The following is a 19,515-nucleotide window of genomic DNA, read 5'->3' as shown; positions in this document are numbered from 1 at the left end:
CATTGTCGGTGAAGGTGATTGGCGGCGAACTCTGATGCGAAGCCGAGGTAGCGGAGTGAAAACTGTTGATATTGCGTAGGTGTCTCTTCCGGGCCGAGCTGGTGGCACCTCCCCCCGCAAAACCACCTGCAATTATGTTGATAACTCCCCGTAGGGGAGCCGATCCTGTCTCGTGGCTTACCTCGGCTTGCACTGCTCCGCCGGCGTTCTGTTGAGAACCAGAGGGTTGGTCCGTGCGAGCTCCTGAACCACGGCCTCTGCCTTGTCCTCGTCCACCATAGCCTCCTCGGTGCCCTTGTTGTCGCTAGACATATTGGCCGAGATGGCCTGCTTGGATGAGTTCTTCAATACGATCCCGAAGTGAGCGGCACTCCTCAGTGGTGTGACCGTGATTTCTATGGTACCGACAGTGCTTGGACTTGTCGGCGCTGTTGGGGGTGTGGCCTGGCAGTGGCAGAGTGAGCAGATTGTTGTTATTGGCCTCCTCCAGGATATGCACCCTAGGCATGTTCAGGGGAGTATAGAAGTCATATCTCCCCCCTCTGTTTGTTTTGGCCAATTTCTTGAACTGGCTGTCGTTGTTGAGTTTGACCTTGTCCTTGTGACCTTGTTCCAGCTTCATTTGACCCTTTCCACGAACCTGGTCACGGAATGCGGAGTGTTCCTCCATCTGAATGTAGCCTGCAGCACAGGCGCGGAGCTCGTCCATGTCGCGAGGAGCCTCGCGGCATAGGCTGTCGATGAATGGCCCGGGTTTGAGTGCCATGAGCATGGCATGTAGGGCGACTTCGGGATTCAGATTTTTGATCTTGACCGAGATTGTGGCGAATCGCTCCATGAATGCCCTGAGTGGCTCGTCGTCGTTCTGTCTGAGACTGACTAGGGCGGTAGAGGTGATGTGGTGAGGTCGGCTCGTTGCGTACTGTGCTGTGAACCGCCTGACCAGGGTGCTGAAGCTGTCGATCGACTCAGCGGGAAGCTGGGTGTACCAGTTGAGTGCGGCCCTCTTGAGCCAGGTCGGAAAAACCCTACATAAAATGGCATCATTGTTAGTGTAGAGGTTCACCTATGTCGTATACAGGTCAATGTGCTCATCGAGGTCCGTTGTGTCGTCATAGCGATCTAGGTGGAGAGGCTTCCACCCCTGAGGGAGTGGTGTCTCCATGATACCGTCCACAAAGGGATGACGGCGGAAGGTTGCTTGACCCCCTGTGACATGAGATGGGGCTTTGCTGACTTCATGGGCCGACTTGCTCGTCAGAACATGAGACCGATGCGTGGCAGGTCATGGAGTCAGTGCCCTAGTCGCAGTCCGGGACTGAGCGACCGAGTGCTCTTCTCCCTCGTGGAAGTTGCTTGCTTCAGGAGGATGATCGGAGGGGCATCGAGGAAGCTGGGCACGAATCCGCTCGTTTTAAGCGCGAAGCGCTACTAGGTCAGCTTCATTGGCGGTCCACATTGCAGCTAGGTCGGTTTCGTGCTGGGCACGCAAGTTTCGCAGATCGGCGTCGTGCTGCTGCCGCATCTATTCGACCTGGTCGATCAGTCTCCTCAATGTGGCTTCGTTGTCCATGGTAGTTGAATGATATGCGTCGTCTGTTGCGCGTCTGCTATGGCTTCTGGTAAATACCATAAGCGTGGCCGATAAGAGCTGTCTTGATCGGCCCCACGGTGGGCGCCAAATGTTCTTACTAGGAAGTTGCCGTAAGGTTGATTCTCCAAGCAAGATTGGTGAGCCTCCTTCACGGGTACGTCTCGTGTTCCAAGATGGGGGTGGTACCTGCAAAAGAGACTCCGATGCTAAAGTTAGGGTCTGTATGAGTATGAGTCTTGTATAAGTAATGCACGTACCTTAGTGTGGTTTTGGGTTGTTTTGGGCCTTGGGCCTGAGATAAGATACAATGTGATTGGATAACGGATCTCATCTAGACCGAGATCTCCTCAGATCAGTTATGATCTGGTTAAGTGACGAGCTGACGTCACGTAGCGCGTTTCCGAGGTCATCATGCGCTGTGATGTCGAGCTAGGAACTCGGCTCGTGGTACGGATAGTACACTATCTAAGATTTTTGAGAAAGCTAGTGTGGATCTTCAAGGGGAGAAAAAGATAATTCTCCATGCCTCAAACAAGATAGAAAAATATTCTTTGCATCATATGGGGATGCTAAAACAAGAAGATAAATGGGTATTCAAGGGTGATGTTCCTCCAACACCAGAATCGGCAACGGATGAAGATGGTGTTCCATCTCATGATGAGGAGCAGCCACCGCAAGTGGAGATTCAACCTAAACAAGAGCAAGAATCGGAGCCTAAAGCATTTTCTCTGTTTGAGAAAATTATGATTAACAAGCTTTATGCTGTGATGGAGATGTCGAGGAAGCATGAGTCATATTATTCTGGCATTCTTGATCGGTTTGATAACCTTGATCATGAGATTGCAAGGATTAAGGCTCAGCTTGGAATGCAAGAGGACTCGGACTGATTTGTTTAGATGTTTTAGTGTTCTATTTTTAAAGTCTTAGTTTTAAAATTTTAGCTTTAAATTTCAATTGGGTTGTAATCATTATAATTTCTGAACAATTTGCTTATCTTGGTTTTATCTTGGTTTGAAAAATTTCAATTCTGGTGCAATATGAATTTCATTGTGGTTATATTGTGTTTGGAATGATTTGGTTATGGTAACATCAATTTGAATGCTTGATATTGTTAAGTTCTGGTTTGAACATTGATATGTGAAAGTAGTGATGCATATATGTTGATGTTTGCTGGTATATTTGGAATGATGCTCATTAAGGCTGATGTATCATGTGGCTGATATATTGCGTTTGAAATACAATTGTGTGAATGTGGTATCCAATTCTCTGATACAAGTTTTGGTATTAATTTGAATTGATTGGGATGTTGATTTTGAGCAATTGAGTCTTGTGCATAAATCAGTACATGTGCAATTTGGACATATGTACATATCTGTTTGTTTTTGATGATGTCCAAAGGGGGAGAAAGGTTTTTGAGTTTGTTTTGCAGGACTAAATATGCTAAAGGTATGATCAGTTCATATCTAAAAATGTGAAATGCTAGTTTGCAAAACAAAGGGGCTTGTATGGTTTGTCATCATCAAAAAGGGGGAGATTGTTGAGATTCATGGAGTAGTGAATCAACTCAGATTTGGAGTATGAAAGTTTTGATGATAACAAAAGGTGGATTCTAAGAATCAAAGTTGACCAAGGACATCAACAAGACAAAAACAAGTCAAGAAGAAGATATAACTATCATGATGTGTAACAGGGATAGTTTATAAGGTCTTATAAGTTGTATTGGTTAGATTAGCTTATTTTGCACGTGTTCTTTTGCATGAGTTAATCTTAATCTAAATTGACTGAGAATGAGTATGATGATGATTTAAATACTTGAAAAGATTTTTCGAGATATAAAACTGAGTTTTTGAAAACTAACTCAAAATAATCGATTATCATTAAATGTATCGATTATTCCAACAATAGGTGAAAAGAAGCCTTGCAGTAATAATCGATTATTTGTGAAATAATCGATTATTCCAGGAAGCACTCTCTGGAATAATCGATTATCCTGCAAAATAATCGATTGTTCTGTTCTTGAGTGATTTTCAAAAATCATGAAGAACAAAATAATCGATTATCCTTTAAAATAATCGATTATCTGGTTCTGAAATTTGTATAAATAACTTTCACATTTTGAAACTTCAGAACAGAGAAAGAACAGAGAATGAATTAAGAATCAAAAAGAGAAAAACTATAGTGTGAAGTCTTTGTGCCCTTCTTGGAGTGTATTCTTTGTGAAACCAAGAAGTAAAATATTTTGAAATGCTTTGAAAGATATCGTCATCATCATTACATTCTTGGGAGAGGAAGATTAAGATTTTCTTTTGGAATTCACATTCTGATTTGTTCATCTTCTAGGTGAATTCGTTCCTTTAATTCTTTGTGAAAAGTGTAAGGGAAATCTTGAGTAGGTGTCTCAAATGGTAAGGAATTCTTGTAGTGGGTTTCTACAAGAAGTGCTTTCTTGGGGGAAAGAAAGTGGTTATCTTGAATGTAGGAGTATATGCATGTGTTGTATGCTTGTAAAACTTCTTCATTGAGATAGTGGAACAAACCTTGATCAGGTTATGATTGAGGACTGGATGTAGGTCACATGTGGAGTGGCTGAACCAGGATAAAAGACTTGTGCATTCTTCTCTCTCACCTTTATCTTTTATTTTGAGCAAAATCTTGGTTGAGTGTTAAAGTGAATAATCTTGATTAATATGTTTGTATGTACAACATTGCTTTAAACTGAATCAAAGTTTTGCATATTAAGTGTTCTTAACATTGAACTTTATCAAGATTAATCAAGAAAGCATATAGGACTCATTCCCATTAGCAAGTCTTTCAAGGAACTTCTTTGAGAATTCATATTAGAAAAGTTTAAGTTGAAATAAAGATCCTTAGAACTCTTAAAAACTTTTAAGTGTCATAGAATCCAATTCACCCCCCCTCTTGGATTGAGTCATTCTTTTCTAACAGATATGAATATCATGATGTAATAGGAGTAACTCACGAGTTCTTTTATGTTGTATTGCTTTGATTAGTTTATTTTGCATGTATATGCTTTGTGCATGAGTTAATCTTAATCTAAATTGACTAAGAGTGTATGTGATGATGATTTAAAACACTTGGAAAGATTTTTAAAGTATAAAATCGAGTTTTTGAAAGCTAACTCAAAATAATCGATTATCATTAAATATAATCGATTATTCCAGCAACAAGTGAAAAGAGCCTTGCTGAAATAATCGATTATCTGTGAAATAATCGATTATTCCAGGAAGTACTCTCTAGATTAATTGATTATCTTGTAAAATAATTGATTATTCTGCTCTTGATTGGTTCCCGGAATTCATGAAGAAAAAAATAATCGATTATCCTTTAAAATAATCAATTATCTAGATCTGAAAAGTTTATAAATAGACTTCACTTTTCAAAACAAAGTAACAGAGAAAAAACAGAGAATAGAAAAGATCAAAACTGAGTTTATGAAGTCTTTGTGACCTTCTTGGAATGTTTTCTTTGTGAAACCAAGAAGAGAAACATTTTGTGAAATGCTTTGAAAGAGATCATCATCATCACTACATTCTTAGGAGAGAAAGGATTAAGATTTGTTTGGAATTCACAGTCTGATTTGTTCAACTTTCAGGTGAATTCGTTCCTTTTAATTCTTTGTGTAATGTGTAAGAAAATCTTGAGTAGGTGTCTCAAGTGGTAAGGAATTCTTGTAGTGGGTTTCCACAAGAAGTTCTTTCTTGGGTGCAAGAAAGTGTCTATCTTGAATATTGAAGTGTGTGCATGTGTAGTATGCTTGTAAAACTTCTTTATTGAGATAGTGGAACAAATCTTGATCAGGTTATGATTGAGGACTGGATGTAGGTAACATGTGGACTAGCTGAACCAGGATAAAAACACGTGCATTCTTCTCTCACCCTTATCTCTTACATTGAGCAAAATCTTAATTGAGTGATAAAATGACTGATCTTGATTAATATGTTTACATGCTTAACATTGCTTTTAAATTGAATCAAAACATTGCATATTAGTTGTTCTTAAAACTGAACTTAATCAAGATTAATCAAGAAAGTATATAGGACTCATTCCCATTGGCAAGTTTTTCAAGAAACTTCTTTAAAAATTCATATAAGAAAAGTTTAAGTTGAAATAAATATCCTTAAAACTCTGATAAATTTTGAAGTGTCTTTGAATCCAATTCACCCCCGCTCTTGGATTGAGCCATTCTTTTTTATCACATATGTACCTTTGAGATATTTGGCTATGCTTGTAGACTTGGATTATTATAGTCGTATGAGTTAGGGATTAGCTATGTTAGCAAATACGTATAGAGAGTTGTGCATATCCACCAACTATGACCACAAGAAAATAAGTGGTGCATGTACCTTGTTGCAGGTATAGGCATGGTACTGATTTCCAATAGTTGCACCATCATATCCACCACTATGTGTTACTGGTGTTCCTCTAGGTGCAAGCTTAATAAATATATAATTTTTTGTATATTGAACATATTAATCTTGAAAATTTAATTAGTATGTTATACTAACAATGCTTTTACCAATCTAATAGGTGGAACAATGACTTGCATAAACCTGGAGAAAGGAAAAAAATAAAATAATCAAATATTAAAAAATGTTTGACCAATTAGGTCAACAGGATGTAAGAATTTATTTATTAAAAAAATATTATTTATAATTATATTTATTTGATATTGATATAGTAATCGTTTTTGTTTAATGCAAGTTGTATGGCAAACATATATTCAGTTGTTATCTACATTACCTCCTTACTGTCTACAAGACTCTACAGTTTGGAGGACTGTTGTACCTTTTATTGATTTCTACATCGTTGAGTTTCATTATCCGATCGTGTAATGGGATAATTTGGCATGGTCCAACACATTTCTTCTGATCCAATTCATCCTGATAAATTGCATGATCCTACTTTACGAGGCAATGATGATATTGACTGGAGTGTTACACATTTTCAGTTTGTTCAGGAGTGACAATCACGATTGTATCGTGTATGGACACAACATGTATATGATACACCGGAGTTAAGTTCTAACTCTGAGTACATGGTTTGGTATAAAAAAAAACATACTTGACGATGCATGGCACATCATACCACGAAGAATGCATAAGTGGTTAATATAATTTTATTTTACTATTAAATAAAGGATTTATTTTATGGATCTGCATTAATTATTAAAAACTATAATTTTTTTACTCCTTCTTTCAGGTTGATGTGTTAGAGCACATTTACCACGGTAATAGTCCAGAGCATAAAGATGCTTTTTATTTGGTTGCCAGGAGGGAGAACATCGCAAGTTGTTTGGAGGTTCATCACGAGGTGCATAGGGTTACTTACCCTTCTACACTAACTCCACCTCCATCACAACAAGAGCTATACCTGATGGTTGTCTAGCATATTAGACAGGTCGACATGAAGGTCAAGGTCTTACTCGTTGATGTAGGCGGGTTGAGCACCAATCATTATAGTTGCCCACGCTGTCGAGTGAGACCCCTACAGGGACTTATTACGTGACTCCTATGTCACCATCTGCATATTATACGCAATATGTTTACTCTTTTGCTCATGTTGTGTCTAAACATGATGTTGGTGATAATGATGCAGTTGCCACACCTTTAGCATATATTGTACCTAATATCCCTATGACAACGATGTTTGGTGAATATGTTCCTAGTGTGCAGCCATCATTTACTCCTTCTACATATCAAGGAAACATGATGACTCCATCTGCGCCGTATTTACCTTATCTCTTTGGTGAACCATGGCAGGGTACATCATTCATGACTCAAGGACCATCATGGGGTTTTTTTGGTGGTGGTAGTTCATTCCAGCATCCAGGTTTAGGTCATGACCTAAATGCAACATTTGTAAGAGAACTGTCACACCTGCATACACATCATGGAGATGATAGAGATGATGTAGATGTGATCATGATGTTAGGAGAAATCCGGATCATGGAGCTAGACATAGGTAGAGGCTATATATTCTTACTCCTGATGATGAGCATGGTCTAGTGTGGAGACCATAGAGATAAAGTTTTTTTTTATGTATTTTGCTGAACAACATGTAATATTTTTGTTATTTAAGAATAAAATTATAAATGTTTGGTATGCGGACTTGGTAGCAAATTTAACAAATTGTTTCCATGACTACTGCCTATATATACAGGGGTCTTGTTGGTTCATTTCACACATCTATATTCGTCTCTTTCAAATACAATTAAAAAACCTTGTTGAAAATGAATTCCACAATAGTTTTCGGAGTTGTTTATAGCGATGTCGAGATCATTAAATTAGAAGTTGGTATTGGCTATGCTATGAATGAAAATCATAATGGAAGATTAATCAAGCTACAGGGCGACATAACACTTCATGAGTTGTGGCGTGCGATACAATGAAGGATAATCAAAGTTGATTGCAAACGAGTTTCTAAAACTTATTATCGATGTCCTATATCAATTGAAAATGGTTGCTACTAGTACACACCATTCAAGTTAATTCAAGATGACGACGTCAAGTTTATGTTCAATAGTTTTGCTCAAGATCCAAAGTTGTTAGTTATTGATATTTTCGTTGTTATTGAGGATATTGAAATTCCATCATACATGATATCGGATTCAATGGTAGCTTATTTTGATCGTTAGCTGAACATACTATAGTTGAAACCGATAAATGAAATTGTATCATTTCAAAGTGATGATATTTGTGTTCATTATTGTTTATTGTTCAATTTGTGCTTTAGATTACATTAACTACATCTTAATCTATTTGTTGTTGTGAATGTATTCACATAAAGATATATTTCTATTTCAAAAGTTTGTTGTAATGGTTTTCTGTTTGACAATGCATGTGATCTACAAGTTTCAATAAACATGAGTCGATTTTTATGAATACTTTTTAATTGTGTAAATTAGTCCTTATTGTTTAAAAGCAACAACTAAGATCTCACTAATAAAATCAACGGGTGAGATCTCACCAGTTGGTCATCATCATTGTTCACGCGTCAAGCTTGTTGTAGGATGTATTCAGATATTGTAGAAAAAATGACTAAGATCTCACCCACAAAATTAACGGGTGGGATCTCATCAATTGGTCATTGTCACTGTTCACGCATCATACTTGTTGCAGGATGTATTCAAATGTTGTAGAAAAGCGACAACTAAGATCTCACCGACAAAATTAACAGGTGACATCTCACTAGTTGGTCATTGTCACTGTTCACGCATTAGGCTTGTTGTAGAATGTATTTAGATGTTGCAAAAAAAAAAGCAATGACTAAGATCTCACTAGTTGTTCATTGTCATTGTTCACACATCAAGCTTATTGCAGGATGTATTCAAATGTTCTAGAAAAAGCAATCGCTAAGATCTCACCAACAAAATCAATAGGTGAGATCTCATTGATTGGTCATCGTCACTGTTCACGCATCAGGTTTGTTGCAAGATATATTCAGATGTTGTAGAAAAAGTAATGGCTAAGATCTCACCCACAAAATCAATGGTGAGATCTCACCGGTTGGTCATCATCACTGTTCACTCGTCAGGCTTATTGCAAGATGTATTCAGATATTGCAGGAAAAGCAATGGCTAAGATCTCACCCACAAAATCAATGGCTAAGATTTCACGGATTGGTCATCGTCATTGTTCACACGTCAGGCTTGTTACAATATGTATTCAGATGTTGTAGAAAAAGCTATGGCTAAGATCTCACCCACAAAATCAACAGCTAAGATCTCACTGGTTGGTCATCATCAATGTTCACGCGTCAGGCCTGTTGCATGATGTATTCAAATGTAGCATAAAAAGCAACGATTAAGATCTCACCCACAAAATCAATAGGTGATATCTCACCAGTTGGTCATCATCATTATTCACGTGTCAGACTTGTTGTAGGATGTATTCAAATGTTGCAGAAAAAGCAACGACTAAGATCTCTCCCATAAAATCAATGGCTAAGATCTCATCGATTGGTCATCGTCATTGTTCACACGTTAGGCTTCTTGTAGTATTTATTTAGTACCTCTTAAACAATATAACACACCTTCAGACTTCTCCTTCATTACCTCTTCAAAGTTACACACTCTTTTCAAACTTCTCCTTCATTACCTCTTCAAAGTTACACACCATCTTCAAACTTCTCCTTCATTACCTCTTCAAAGTTACACAGCCTCTTCAGACTTCTCCTTCACAATGTTGTTAGTGAATATGCTATGTTCATTAATTTTCTTCAAAATGAAATTTCTTGTTCGAATTTTAATTCAAATTATCATTTTGTGTTGTAGGTTGTTTGAAATCTAGAGTTATTTGATGTTTCATTGAAAATGTCTTTTATTTGTGTGTTATATTTTAATGGAAATAAATATCATGATGATCAAGGTTTATCATTTGTTGGTCAAATGAAAACTATTCATCTTAGTTCTGGAATTAATTTTTCTTACTTAAAAAGAAAATTTCACGATAAACTAAAATTACATGTCCATCAAATGATTAATAGTATCAGATGTAGGTATCTTCATTCCATTAATCTACCAAAGTACGAAGGCCATGATATTTCAAATGATGAAGATATCGAGGTCATATTTGACACTTTTCAAAGCCAATTTAATACTAGCATGATCTAGTTATATGTTGAACTTGATATTGTTGGTCCTTCAACTTCTTTGACTAATGCAATTACAAATGAGACTAATTCACATGTTAACAGTAGATCAATGCGAGACACATATGATGTCCCCGTTATTGAAGAATAGCTACGTGAAATTATTTCTCCCCGTCCAAATCATTATGATTCGAATGTTGAATTTACAACAAACTTAAGTAATGATGATGGGGACGAACAGGAAGAGGCCAACATTCTTAATGGTACCTCATCTGACATAGATATTGAAGGTGATTTTGATGCAAACCTTGACCTTATAACAACTGTTCAATCGCCATTTGACTTAGAACCTCTTGCTATAATAATGAACAAGGTAGTGATTTTTTTTCTCATTCTTATTTTGTACTATATATTGTAAAAAAAAAATCATTTAACATGCCTTATTTGTGTTGTAGGGCAAATTCAAACGCCATTTTGGAATTCCATACCACATTACACATACATTGATTGGTCCCACCTTGACCAAGAAACATGGTTTACTAGTTTAGATGTCCCTGGTTCATGGCGTGTGGGGAACGAACTCTATGTTGGGTTGAGATTTCACACTAAGGCTGATGTGCAAATGACTGTAAAACATTATTCAATGAATGCACATCAGACTTTTTGTGTCATTGAATATGGTTTGTAGGTATTGTCTTTAAAATGTCCAAATAGCAATGACGGTTGTCCTTGAATGATGAGAGCAATAATGTCAAGTAAGTTGAATTATAAATGGGTCATCAAGAAATAGGGTGGTCGACACACTTAATTAATGCAATGTTATCTCAAGATCACAATCAATTGAATTTTGAATTCATATGTAGTTGTATTTTGGGTGAGATTTATTATTTTAATCAATTATTGTACAAATATTTTAGATGTTATTTATATGAAACATAATTAACTATATTGTATATTATTTGTAGGCATGGTTAGAGAAGATGTTTCAGTCTCCATTTCATTGATACAAGAAAGAACTAGTAGCCAGTTTAATTACAAGATATTATACAAGAAGGCATGGAAGGCCAACCAAAAAGAAATATCAAAAGTTTTTGGAGAATGGGACGCTTCATATGATTTATTGCCAAGATGGATTGATAAAATGCTTCAAGTTTGTCCAAGATCAACATACATTCTTGAGACAACTGATTGTGTCTTAAACGGTGCAGTACATAAAATCTTTTGACAATTTAGACGTGTCTTTTGGACATTCAAACTAGCATATCATGCATTCAATTTTCCTAAACCCATTATACAAATTGATGGGATATTCCTTTACGAAAATATCAAGGCACTCTTCTAATTGAAACCACTTAGGATGACAATTCTCGAGTGCTTCCACTGACATTTGCAATTGTTCAAGGAGAGACATTAAGCGATTGATTTTGATTTTTGGCCAAAATTTGTCAATATGTAACCCAAAAATAGGACATTTGCTTGATATCAGATCATCATCAAAGTATTAATTCTGTCGTGGGGAATGCAAGTTTGGGTTGACAACCACCTAATGCATACCATGTTTATTGCATTTGTCACATTGCTAGCAACTTCAATCACTATTTCAAGAAAATCAAGCTAAAAAAAGAGTTGATTAACATAGGTACGTTATTATTTCTTATTTAATTACATTGAACTTAAACACAAATATTACTCTATTTTTTCTAGCAAATATACTTTATTGTCACATTGTACATAGGGTACATTGCTTGCAAACACTATTTCGAAACGAGACTACAAAAGTTTCGAGAAGTCCAGAAAATACGTCAATGGATCTATGACATTTCACTAGAGAAATGGAGCATTGCAAATGATGAGCATGTTCACAGGTATGATTACATGACAACAAACTTGTTAGAGACCATAAATAAGATATTAAAAGAGGCTCAAAATTTGCCTATCACTACTCTAGTTAAATGCACGTATTCTAGACTAGTAGAGTACTTCTATCAAAAACGTGGTGAAGTGGTGACGACGTGTTAAAGAGGAGAACAATAATGTCATAAGTTAATAGAGACAATGCAAAAAAAAATCAAGAAGATGCACGTCTCATATTGTTCGTAGATTTGATTATGAAGTCACAAGATTTGAGGTTGAAGAAGCATGCATCACTAACTCAACAGGGTGGACAAACTTCGATAGTAATGCTTAACGATCAAACTTGTGAATGTGGTATTTTTCAAGCATACAAATATCCTTGTTCACATGTCATCGTTGTTTGTGCATATGAACGTGTCAATTCGTACAATTATATTGATGTAGTTTATTCAAACCAATACATAATTCAAGCCTATTCAGAACAATGGTATCCAATTGGTAATGATGCCAACATACAACCAAGTCAAGACTCACATATTGTTCTTGATCGCTCCAAGTTGCGTGCAAAGACACGACCAAAATCAACTTGTATATGCAACGAAATCGATTGGACAAAGTCACAACATAAACAACGTTGTGGACATTGTCATATTGAAGGCCACAATAGATCAAATTGTTCACGTATACTGAACAACTAAATGTAAATCATTTAAGTGTTATATCAATTTTTTATTTGTGTAATATTATTAAATCAACATTAAATATTTTCCATACATAATTTCATAAAATAATAAATATTACAATATACATATTTTGTAAAAAAATAAATATATAATTAAACAATAAAATAAATATTATTTTATTTAATTCTTTTTTCAATTTCAAAAAAATCCTATAACAAAAAACACATAAAGGGTGTATATTTTCTGTTCAGAAAAATTTTGAATTGAAAACATACAAGAATGTATGCATTTTCGCTTCAAATTTGCCTAAAATGGAAAATGTATACTCCTATGTGATTTTCATTTCCTACTTCCAGTGTGATAGAAGCTATTTATTTCAGTAAATAATTTTTTAAAAAATTTATTTTTGATATTTTTTCAATTTATATCGACCAAAAAGTCGTTGGATGAAGCATTAAAAAAAAGGGTGAAAAATCTTTAGAAATTTATAAAATTCATTTTATAATTTATCTGTTCCTAGTTTGAGGGTACAAAAAAACTAATAGCATGTATGGTAAAAGATTTTTCTGAAAAAATAATCGGTTATTTAGAAATTTAAAATAAAAATCATTATAAATCTGATTAAAAAACAATTATTTTCTAAATATAATTGACTTAACTTCTCTTTTGATTCCTATACTTTTACAAATGTATAGTTCAAGTCCCCAAATTTCTTTTTTGCAAATTTGCCACATAATTTTTCAAAATTAAATAAAAATATTCAATCATTAACATGTCATTCAAAATTAAACAAAAATATTGACGTGCCTGACAATATTATTCAAAATTACTTAGTCACCCTGTCTTTGGTGTAAGGAACATTGCTTTTACTAATGTTTCTTTTTTATTTCAATTACACATTATAATCAATTAAAACATTTTTAATTTTTAATAATACTATTTCCCTTCGTAGCAAACTAGCTGCATATAATATCACTCAGGAACGCTCAACATTTTCCATTTAATTTTGAATGACATCTAAATATAACAATTAAGAATTTTGAGCAACATTACTTAATTTTGAAAACAAAAAGAGATCAAATTTGCAATTAAGATTTTTGAGCAACTAAAATGGCACATTTGTGAAACTAGAGACTAAAATTGAATTTAAGCCAAAAATAATTATTTAAACACACTAAGTAGAGGAGATAACTCACCCGATAAAAGGCAGGTAGGGAATATATTTCACATTTGGTAAAATGTAAACTAAATAATTTAAAAAAAAAAATAAAATAAAATAATATTGACATGTATGCATTACTCAAGGGGAGTATTTATGATGGCCAAAAATCAGGGCAGTATTTTAGAGATTAGTCCTGTCAAGGATATGGCTCTTTGACACACGGCTTTGGATCTGGCAATAACTTCTGACCTAGTGGCTTCAACCCTCTTCTTGACCAGTAAGTTACAAATGAAGTTTCTAGCTTCCTCACCTATCATCACAAATTATTATAACAAGGGTTATCAGAAACGAATGTTATTGCATTCATCTTACTTTTTCAAATGAATTTATAGAGAAAACATAACAAATTCATTAATCTCCATAAATAAAATTTGTCTGATGTTTAGCAAAACATGTCAATCAGATTTTGAGACCAGGAAAGTTGTAGAAACATATTCAACAAGAGTCTGGCAAGTTGCTCATTATTCATGTATTACATATGACTCCTCATGAGTCGAGACACTTTTGGACAGTTCAAATCAAGATATGAAAGCTAGTTACAGCGCCTTGTCTGGCAAGTTATACACGAGAACTGCTAACTCCGACTTCCCATTGACTCATTGAATCGCATCAAATATATAACAGTACAATGAGTTTCTCGTTGATGCATAGAAAGGTATCGGTTCACACACTAGAACCACACATTCTTTTAAACACACTCTCTAACTGGTTGAAATTTGTTGAAAGATACAAAATCTGGGGGGACTTAATCCCACACCGTATTTAATGCTCATGATTTTGTGATTTTCAAAAAAACCTAAACAATAAGAGATATTGTATTAAGAGGAGTGTGTTAAAGAATGTGTTACTAGCACTCCTCTTCTCATTTTTACTAGAATTTCATTAGTTGTCTATTAAAGAGGTGTGGGAGCTTTTAAGCAAGAGTGATTTTATCTTAATTTTTTCTTTTGTTTATAGGATCTGTCAAATTGAACTTCTCATTTTCTTTTGTTAATGAAATTTCTCTATTATTAAGAAAAATCAATCACACACATACTTTTAGAACACAAAAGATGAAATGCAAAATGAAAAACAAACCTGCTTAACAATAAATGGCTCCTCAGCAAGACTCAATGGCTCTGTCAAAATAGTTAGAAATCCATTCCGATTGCCGTAAACAACGTCAGTGAAGGGTCGATCACCCACCTACCACAAATATTATGGCTTAAATATGAATCAAACTACAAAACATGCAGCTGAAAGAAAGTGAAAACTACGAAATTCTTATCTACCATGATCAGCTGTGAAGCTTTACAACCAAAATGTTTTTCTATTTCTTCGGCTGTACCAGCTGGCTTCTTCACCCCTGAAGCACGCATACACATCAATCAACATCACTACTAAAGTCATACTCCCAAGGAAATATTTCACTGTCCTAGCACTTTAAACAGAGCAAAATATAACATGTACTTTCCAGTTTCAAGATAAAAGAAATATTTTAGAAATAATTATAGCTCTTAAACAAAAAAGCAACACTCACTATGTCTGATGACTTTAATTCCAATTGCACTTTCAAGCATCCTAGCTTTTGAACCATCATGATCATATTCATGAAGTCCTGATTCACAACACAATAAAACAGCACATCACTTTGGTGGCTGTGTGAAATTCAGAACAATTTAAAATGCTTCAAACTAATTACCAGCGGAGTTACTGAATACAGCAATATCATGACCAAACTCTGATTTACAACACTGCAATGAAGACTCAAGTGGAGGCCAGGGCTTCAAAGAGTAAGGTGCTGTAATAGTATTATCCTTGTCAAAGACAACACCTTTAAATCCCTTTCTACGCAGCTCAGCCCAATCAATATACCTTATATCAGGAACGGAAATATGGGGTAGTGCCAATTTTGGGTCTTTTAAGATGACCATGGTTGAACATAGAATGCCCTCCAAGTTGATTCTTTGGCCAAGTGCTGCTTTCACATCTACCCACCACATGTTTGTGAAAAGTAACCTGGCTTTGTTATTTTCCTTGAATTCTCCTTGTTCGTCTACTTGATGCTGATAGTGGTTTCTAGTTCTTGGATTTTGATTATTGGTGTCTTCTGTATCACTATGAGGGAAGTACTGTAGAAATAGTAAGTGTTTGTGGTTCTGATTTAAATTGGAATTGTATCTAGCCCTGTTATTGCCTTCTTGCCCTTTGCTGCAATTGTGGGTCTGAGGAAGACTTAGGCCATAGAAGTTTCTGAGGGTGATTTGGCTATCTGCATTGGCAAATGATAGAGTGGTGAGTTTTCTCCTTTGTTGGGCATGATGATGGACGTTAAGATGGCTGGGAATGCGGTACCAGCAACTTGGAAGCTGAGCAGCGGCAGAAGTTGACAGCATTTTATAGTTTTTCTGGCTTAACTACTAATGACATTCCCACATGTTGATACAGGTGTATGCTTCAATCATTTCTATTTATAATAACAGTGATCAGCTTAATTAGAAACTTTAAGATCAAAAGAAAATTAGAAATTTGGATTCTAATTAAAGATCAATAACAAATACCAAATGCAACATCCATGCAAGAACAATTAGGATTAGCATCTTACATAAAAGAATCTAAAAAGAAGAGAATTTGAAATAGGAAAAACAAACACAAACAACAAGACAAAAAGAATTGGTCATACAAATTAATATCTTCTTAATTCATCTCATCCAAAAAGATGGTTATCCCTATCACTCATTGTTTCCAGGTCCTGCTGTTGCCAAAGTAATATTGAATGCCTATAGGCCAAGTAGGAAATAATAATTTGAAAAGCTCAGAACCAAAACACAACTCTCAAGGTTATATATTATGATATCCACAACCATAATCAAAGGCAAGATAATATTTTTCCCATCAGCAATAGAATGATAGATATTGTATTAGCCATCACCACAACCCAATTGACGCAGAAATGTAAAGTAACTCTCCACAATTAACACAAAAATCATAGAATTACACTAACAATCCATGTCAAATCATGAACCAACACTAAACTATCAGATCAAAGAGTCCTGTATCAATCACCTGCTAAAAAGGAAAATTAGCAGAAAATTTAGTAGCATAAATGAGTACACAATGTCTATGAATTAAATTAAATACTACTTTAATCTTAAAATAAATCCTTAAATAGCTGACTTCTTAAGTTGGAGTTAGAAATAGAGATTATAAGAGCAGAACTGCAGATATGAAATTATGAATCATATGGGAAAGAAGGCACTAGGTTGCAATCTACATAACTAAACATCATGTTATCCTACAAAGCATTGTATTAGGAACCAGCAAAACATGAAAGGTGGGGGGAAATGTTCATTCTACCTCCTCCCTTCTCTGCAGTTTTTCACTACAAACCAACTCAACCCCCCCCACCCCCTTTGGAAAAAAAGGGAAAGAGTTCTAACAGGTGAGATGTAACTTAATTATGAGGCAGCGCACAGTTTTAAGGTGTCTTTTGTTAAAATGTCAAATAATTGCAAATAATCACATGAAGAAACAAAGAAAGTTTAAGACAACATTCATTCTCAGTTGAGCAGATAGAAAAATGGGTTGGAAGCAAGATGAATAGCTGATTGATTGTCATAAGAAAACCATAGTAGAGTCGATGTGAATTTCAAAATGAGTAAGGAGTCACTTGGGCCAAACCACTTGTAACGAGCATAAGGCTAAGGAGGGGAACCATCCCTCAAAAGCCGGCCCAAGAGGTTGGAGAACCTCCCGCCTTATAAAGTCTCCTTGGTGAGGAGACCTTCCCGATGTGGGACTTGTTACATTACCACCCCCTTCGAAAGCCAGCGTCCTCGATGGCTGCACTCCACGGTACTTCACTCACCGGCACTTCACTCGGCCTTCTTGCCGGTCAGAACCCTCCGATGGTCAGAACCCTCCGTGGGTAGCCCTTCTCGATTTGGCTGGCTCTCAATGAAAGCACCATTGTAACGAGCATAAGGCTAAGGAGGGGAACCATCCCTCAAAAGCCGGCCCAAGAGGTTGGAGAACCTCCCGCCTTATAAAGTCTCCTTGGTGAGGAGACCTTCCCGATGTGGGACTTGTTACACCACTTCACTTGCAACAGATGATAGAGCCCGATATTCAACTTCAGTTGAGGATTTAGAAACAGTAGGTTGTTTCTAGGACTTCCAAGATATCAACGCATTATTACCATGGAAAGCACAGTGGCAAGTGATAATGCGTCTGGTATCTACCCAATTACCCCAATTAGCATCAACATATGCAGTCAAATGTAAAGAAACCAAAACAGGGAAAAGGAGACCTTGGGCAGGTGTAGATTTTAAATAGTGTAATAAATGGTGTACAAGACAACATTTAAATATGGTGTTCTCAAGCTTTGCATATACTGACTAAACTTGTGCATAGAAAAATTAATGTCGGGTCTGGAAATAATGAGATACAATAGTCTTCCAATTAACCTCCTATACATGGTAGGGTCAGAGATAAGACCACCCTCAGCAGAGTTTACTTGAGGTTAGGACCCATGGGTAGTGAAGCACGCTTGCATCCTAAAAAATCAGTATCTTCCGATAAAGTTTATGTATTTTTCCTCTATGATAAAAAAAAAAATTCATTTACTAGACTTGCCAATTTCCTGATTGATGAGCTCTAACCAACATACAGCTTCAGGTAACATCGTGACAAGTATCAAAAACCAACCTGCTGGTATAGTAACTTTAACCTCTTCAACCCCTTCAACGAACCCAGATCCTCCACACGTTATACAAAAGTCCTGCACAAAAAAGATAGACAAAATACACATTTATGAAAGATTATGGCTCAAAATAGATAAACCTCAAAAGATTATTTGGCAGGTAATTCAGGAAAGACCTTAATGATACAGCCTGATTTTAACAAGATATGGTATCACTATAATAAGCTCCAAATATTTGATACTGAATTGATCTACAAGGGTTCCTTGATTAAAATCTTCTTCCGATGGGTTATCCTGAAACAAGGATAAGAAAGATGAATAACGCAGGCACGACCAGTAATAATCTGCAGTAAAATATAAATGAAATCAAACAACAAAAATTACACTCGTGGCACTCCCACCTCACCCTTTCGCTCGTGGCACTCACCCCCTTTTACGAATAAATTTAGGGTTCAATGTTCTATGTGAGACCTTGGTAATATTTATTTAAGTTATTAAACTAGGGCTATAAGCATTTACACGAGTTACTTTCGTTTTTATGTATGATAAAAATATATAATTTACTTTATTTTAATTAAACACCAATAATGTAAATTACACATTCTCTCGTGAATATACTTTAAATATTTTTATTTGGTATATTGAATATACTTTAAATATCATTATTCATAAGAGTATACATTAAATTTACTTTAATTGTTAAAATATACTTTAAATTTAATTATTGTTAAAACAAATATATTTTAATTGTTTATTGTCATTCACTTATTTGATTAAAAAAATTAAAACATATAATTAAATTTAAAATAATTAATTAAAATAATAAATAAAATAAAAATTACAAAATAAATTATATGTATACTTATATATG

At 35.5% G+C, this 19,515-nt stretch overlaps 2 protein-coding genes across 6 annotated transcripts; both read right to left on the bottom strand.

Annotated features, from left to right (window-relative positions):
- Window positions 1–304: 304 nt before the first annotated feature.
- On the bottom strand, window positions 305–1,525 carry LOC145954795 (uncharacterized). The gene is made up of 2 exons (XM_083069482.1): window positions 1,433–1,525; window positions 305–1,066 (listed from the first exon to the last, which is right to left on the bottom strand). Exons 1-2 carry the CDS (start codon window positions 1,523–1,525, stop codon window positions 305–307), a joined length of 855 nt encoding a protein of 284 aa, XP_082925608.1.
- A 12,395-nt stretch (window positions 1,526–13,920) lies between these two features.
- LOC109790801 (haloacid dehalogenase (HAD) superfamily protein) lies at window positions 13,921–19,155 on the bottom strand. 5 transcript variants are annotated; one of them, XM_020350040.3, is made up of 8 exons: window positions 19,046–19,155; window positions 18,821–18,938; window positions 18,650–18,722; window positions 15,645–16,409; window positions 15,483–15,560; window positions 15,235–15,308; window positions 15,041–15,148; window positions 13,921–14,213 (listed from the first exon to the last, which is right to left on the bottom strand). In XM_020350040.3, the coding sequence occupies exons 4-8, from the start codon at window positions 16,336–16,338 to the stop codon at window positions 14,100–14,102; spliced, it is 1,068 nt and encodes a 355-aa protein (XP_020205629.1). In that variant the 5' UTR covers window positions 16,339–16,409; window positions 18,650–18,722; window positions 18,821–18,938; window positions 19,046–19,155; the 3' UTR covers window positions 13,921–14,099. The 5 variants fall into 5 exon arrangements, with proteins under 5 accessions (XP_020205629.1, XP_020205644.1, XP_020205636.1 ...); XM_020350055.3 differs by having other exon boundaries at window positions 19,051–19,070; XM_020350047.3 differs by having other exon boundaries at window positions 19,029–19,047.
- Between the last annotated feature and the right edge of the window lie 360 nt (window positions 19,156–19,515).

The sequence above is a fragment of the Cajanus cajan genome, chromosome 2 (genome assembly GCF_000230855.2).
Source record: "Cajanus cajan strain Asha chromosome 2, NIPB_CcT2T_4, whole genome shotgun sequence".
Lineage (NCBI taxonomy): Eukaryota > Viridiplantae > Streptophyta > Magnoliopsida > Fabales > Fabaceae > Cajanus > Cajanus cajan.
This window is presented reverse-complemented; position numbering and strand designations above follow the sequence as displayed.

Bases quoted from the DNA above. Each gene is read 5' to 3' on its own strand.
- LOC145954795 (XM_083069482.1), bottom strand. From the start codon at position 1,525: ATGCGGCAGCAGCACGACGCCGATCTGCGAAACTTGCGTGCCCAGCAC. The intron at 1,067-1,432 runs GTAGCGCTTCGC...TATACGACATAG, and splicing joins CCGCCAATGAAGCTGACCTA to GTGAACCTCTACACTAACAA.
- LOC109790801 (XM_020350040.3), bottom strand. From the start codon at position 16,338: ATGCTGTCAACTTCTGCCGCTGCTCAGCTTCCAAGTTGCTGGTACCGC. The intron at 15,309-15,482 runs GTGAGTGTTGCT...TGCGTGCTTCAG, and splicing joins AATTAAAGTCATCAGACATA to GGGTGAAGAAGCCAGCTGGT. The intron at 15,149-15,234 runs GTAGATAAGAAT...TATTTGTGGTAG, and splicing joins AAGCTTCACAGCTGATCATG to GTGGGTGATCGACCCTTCAC.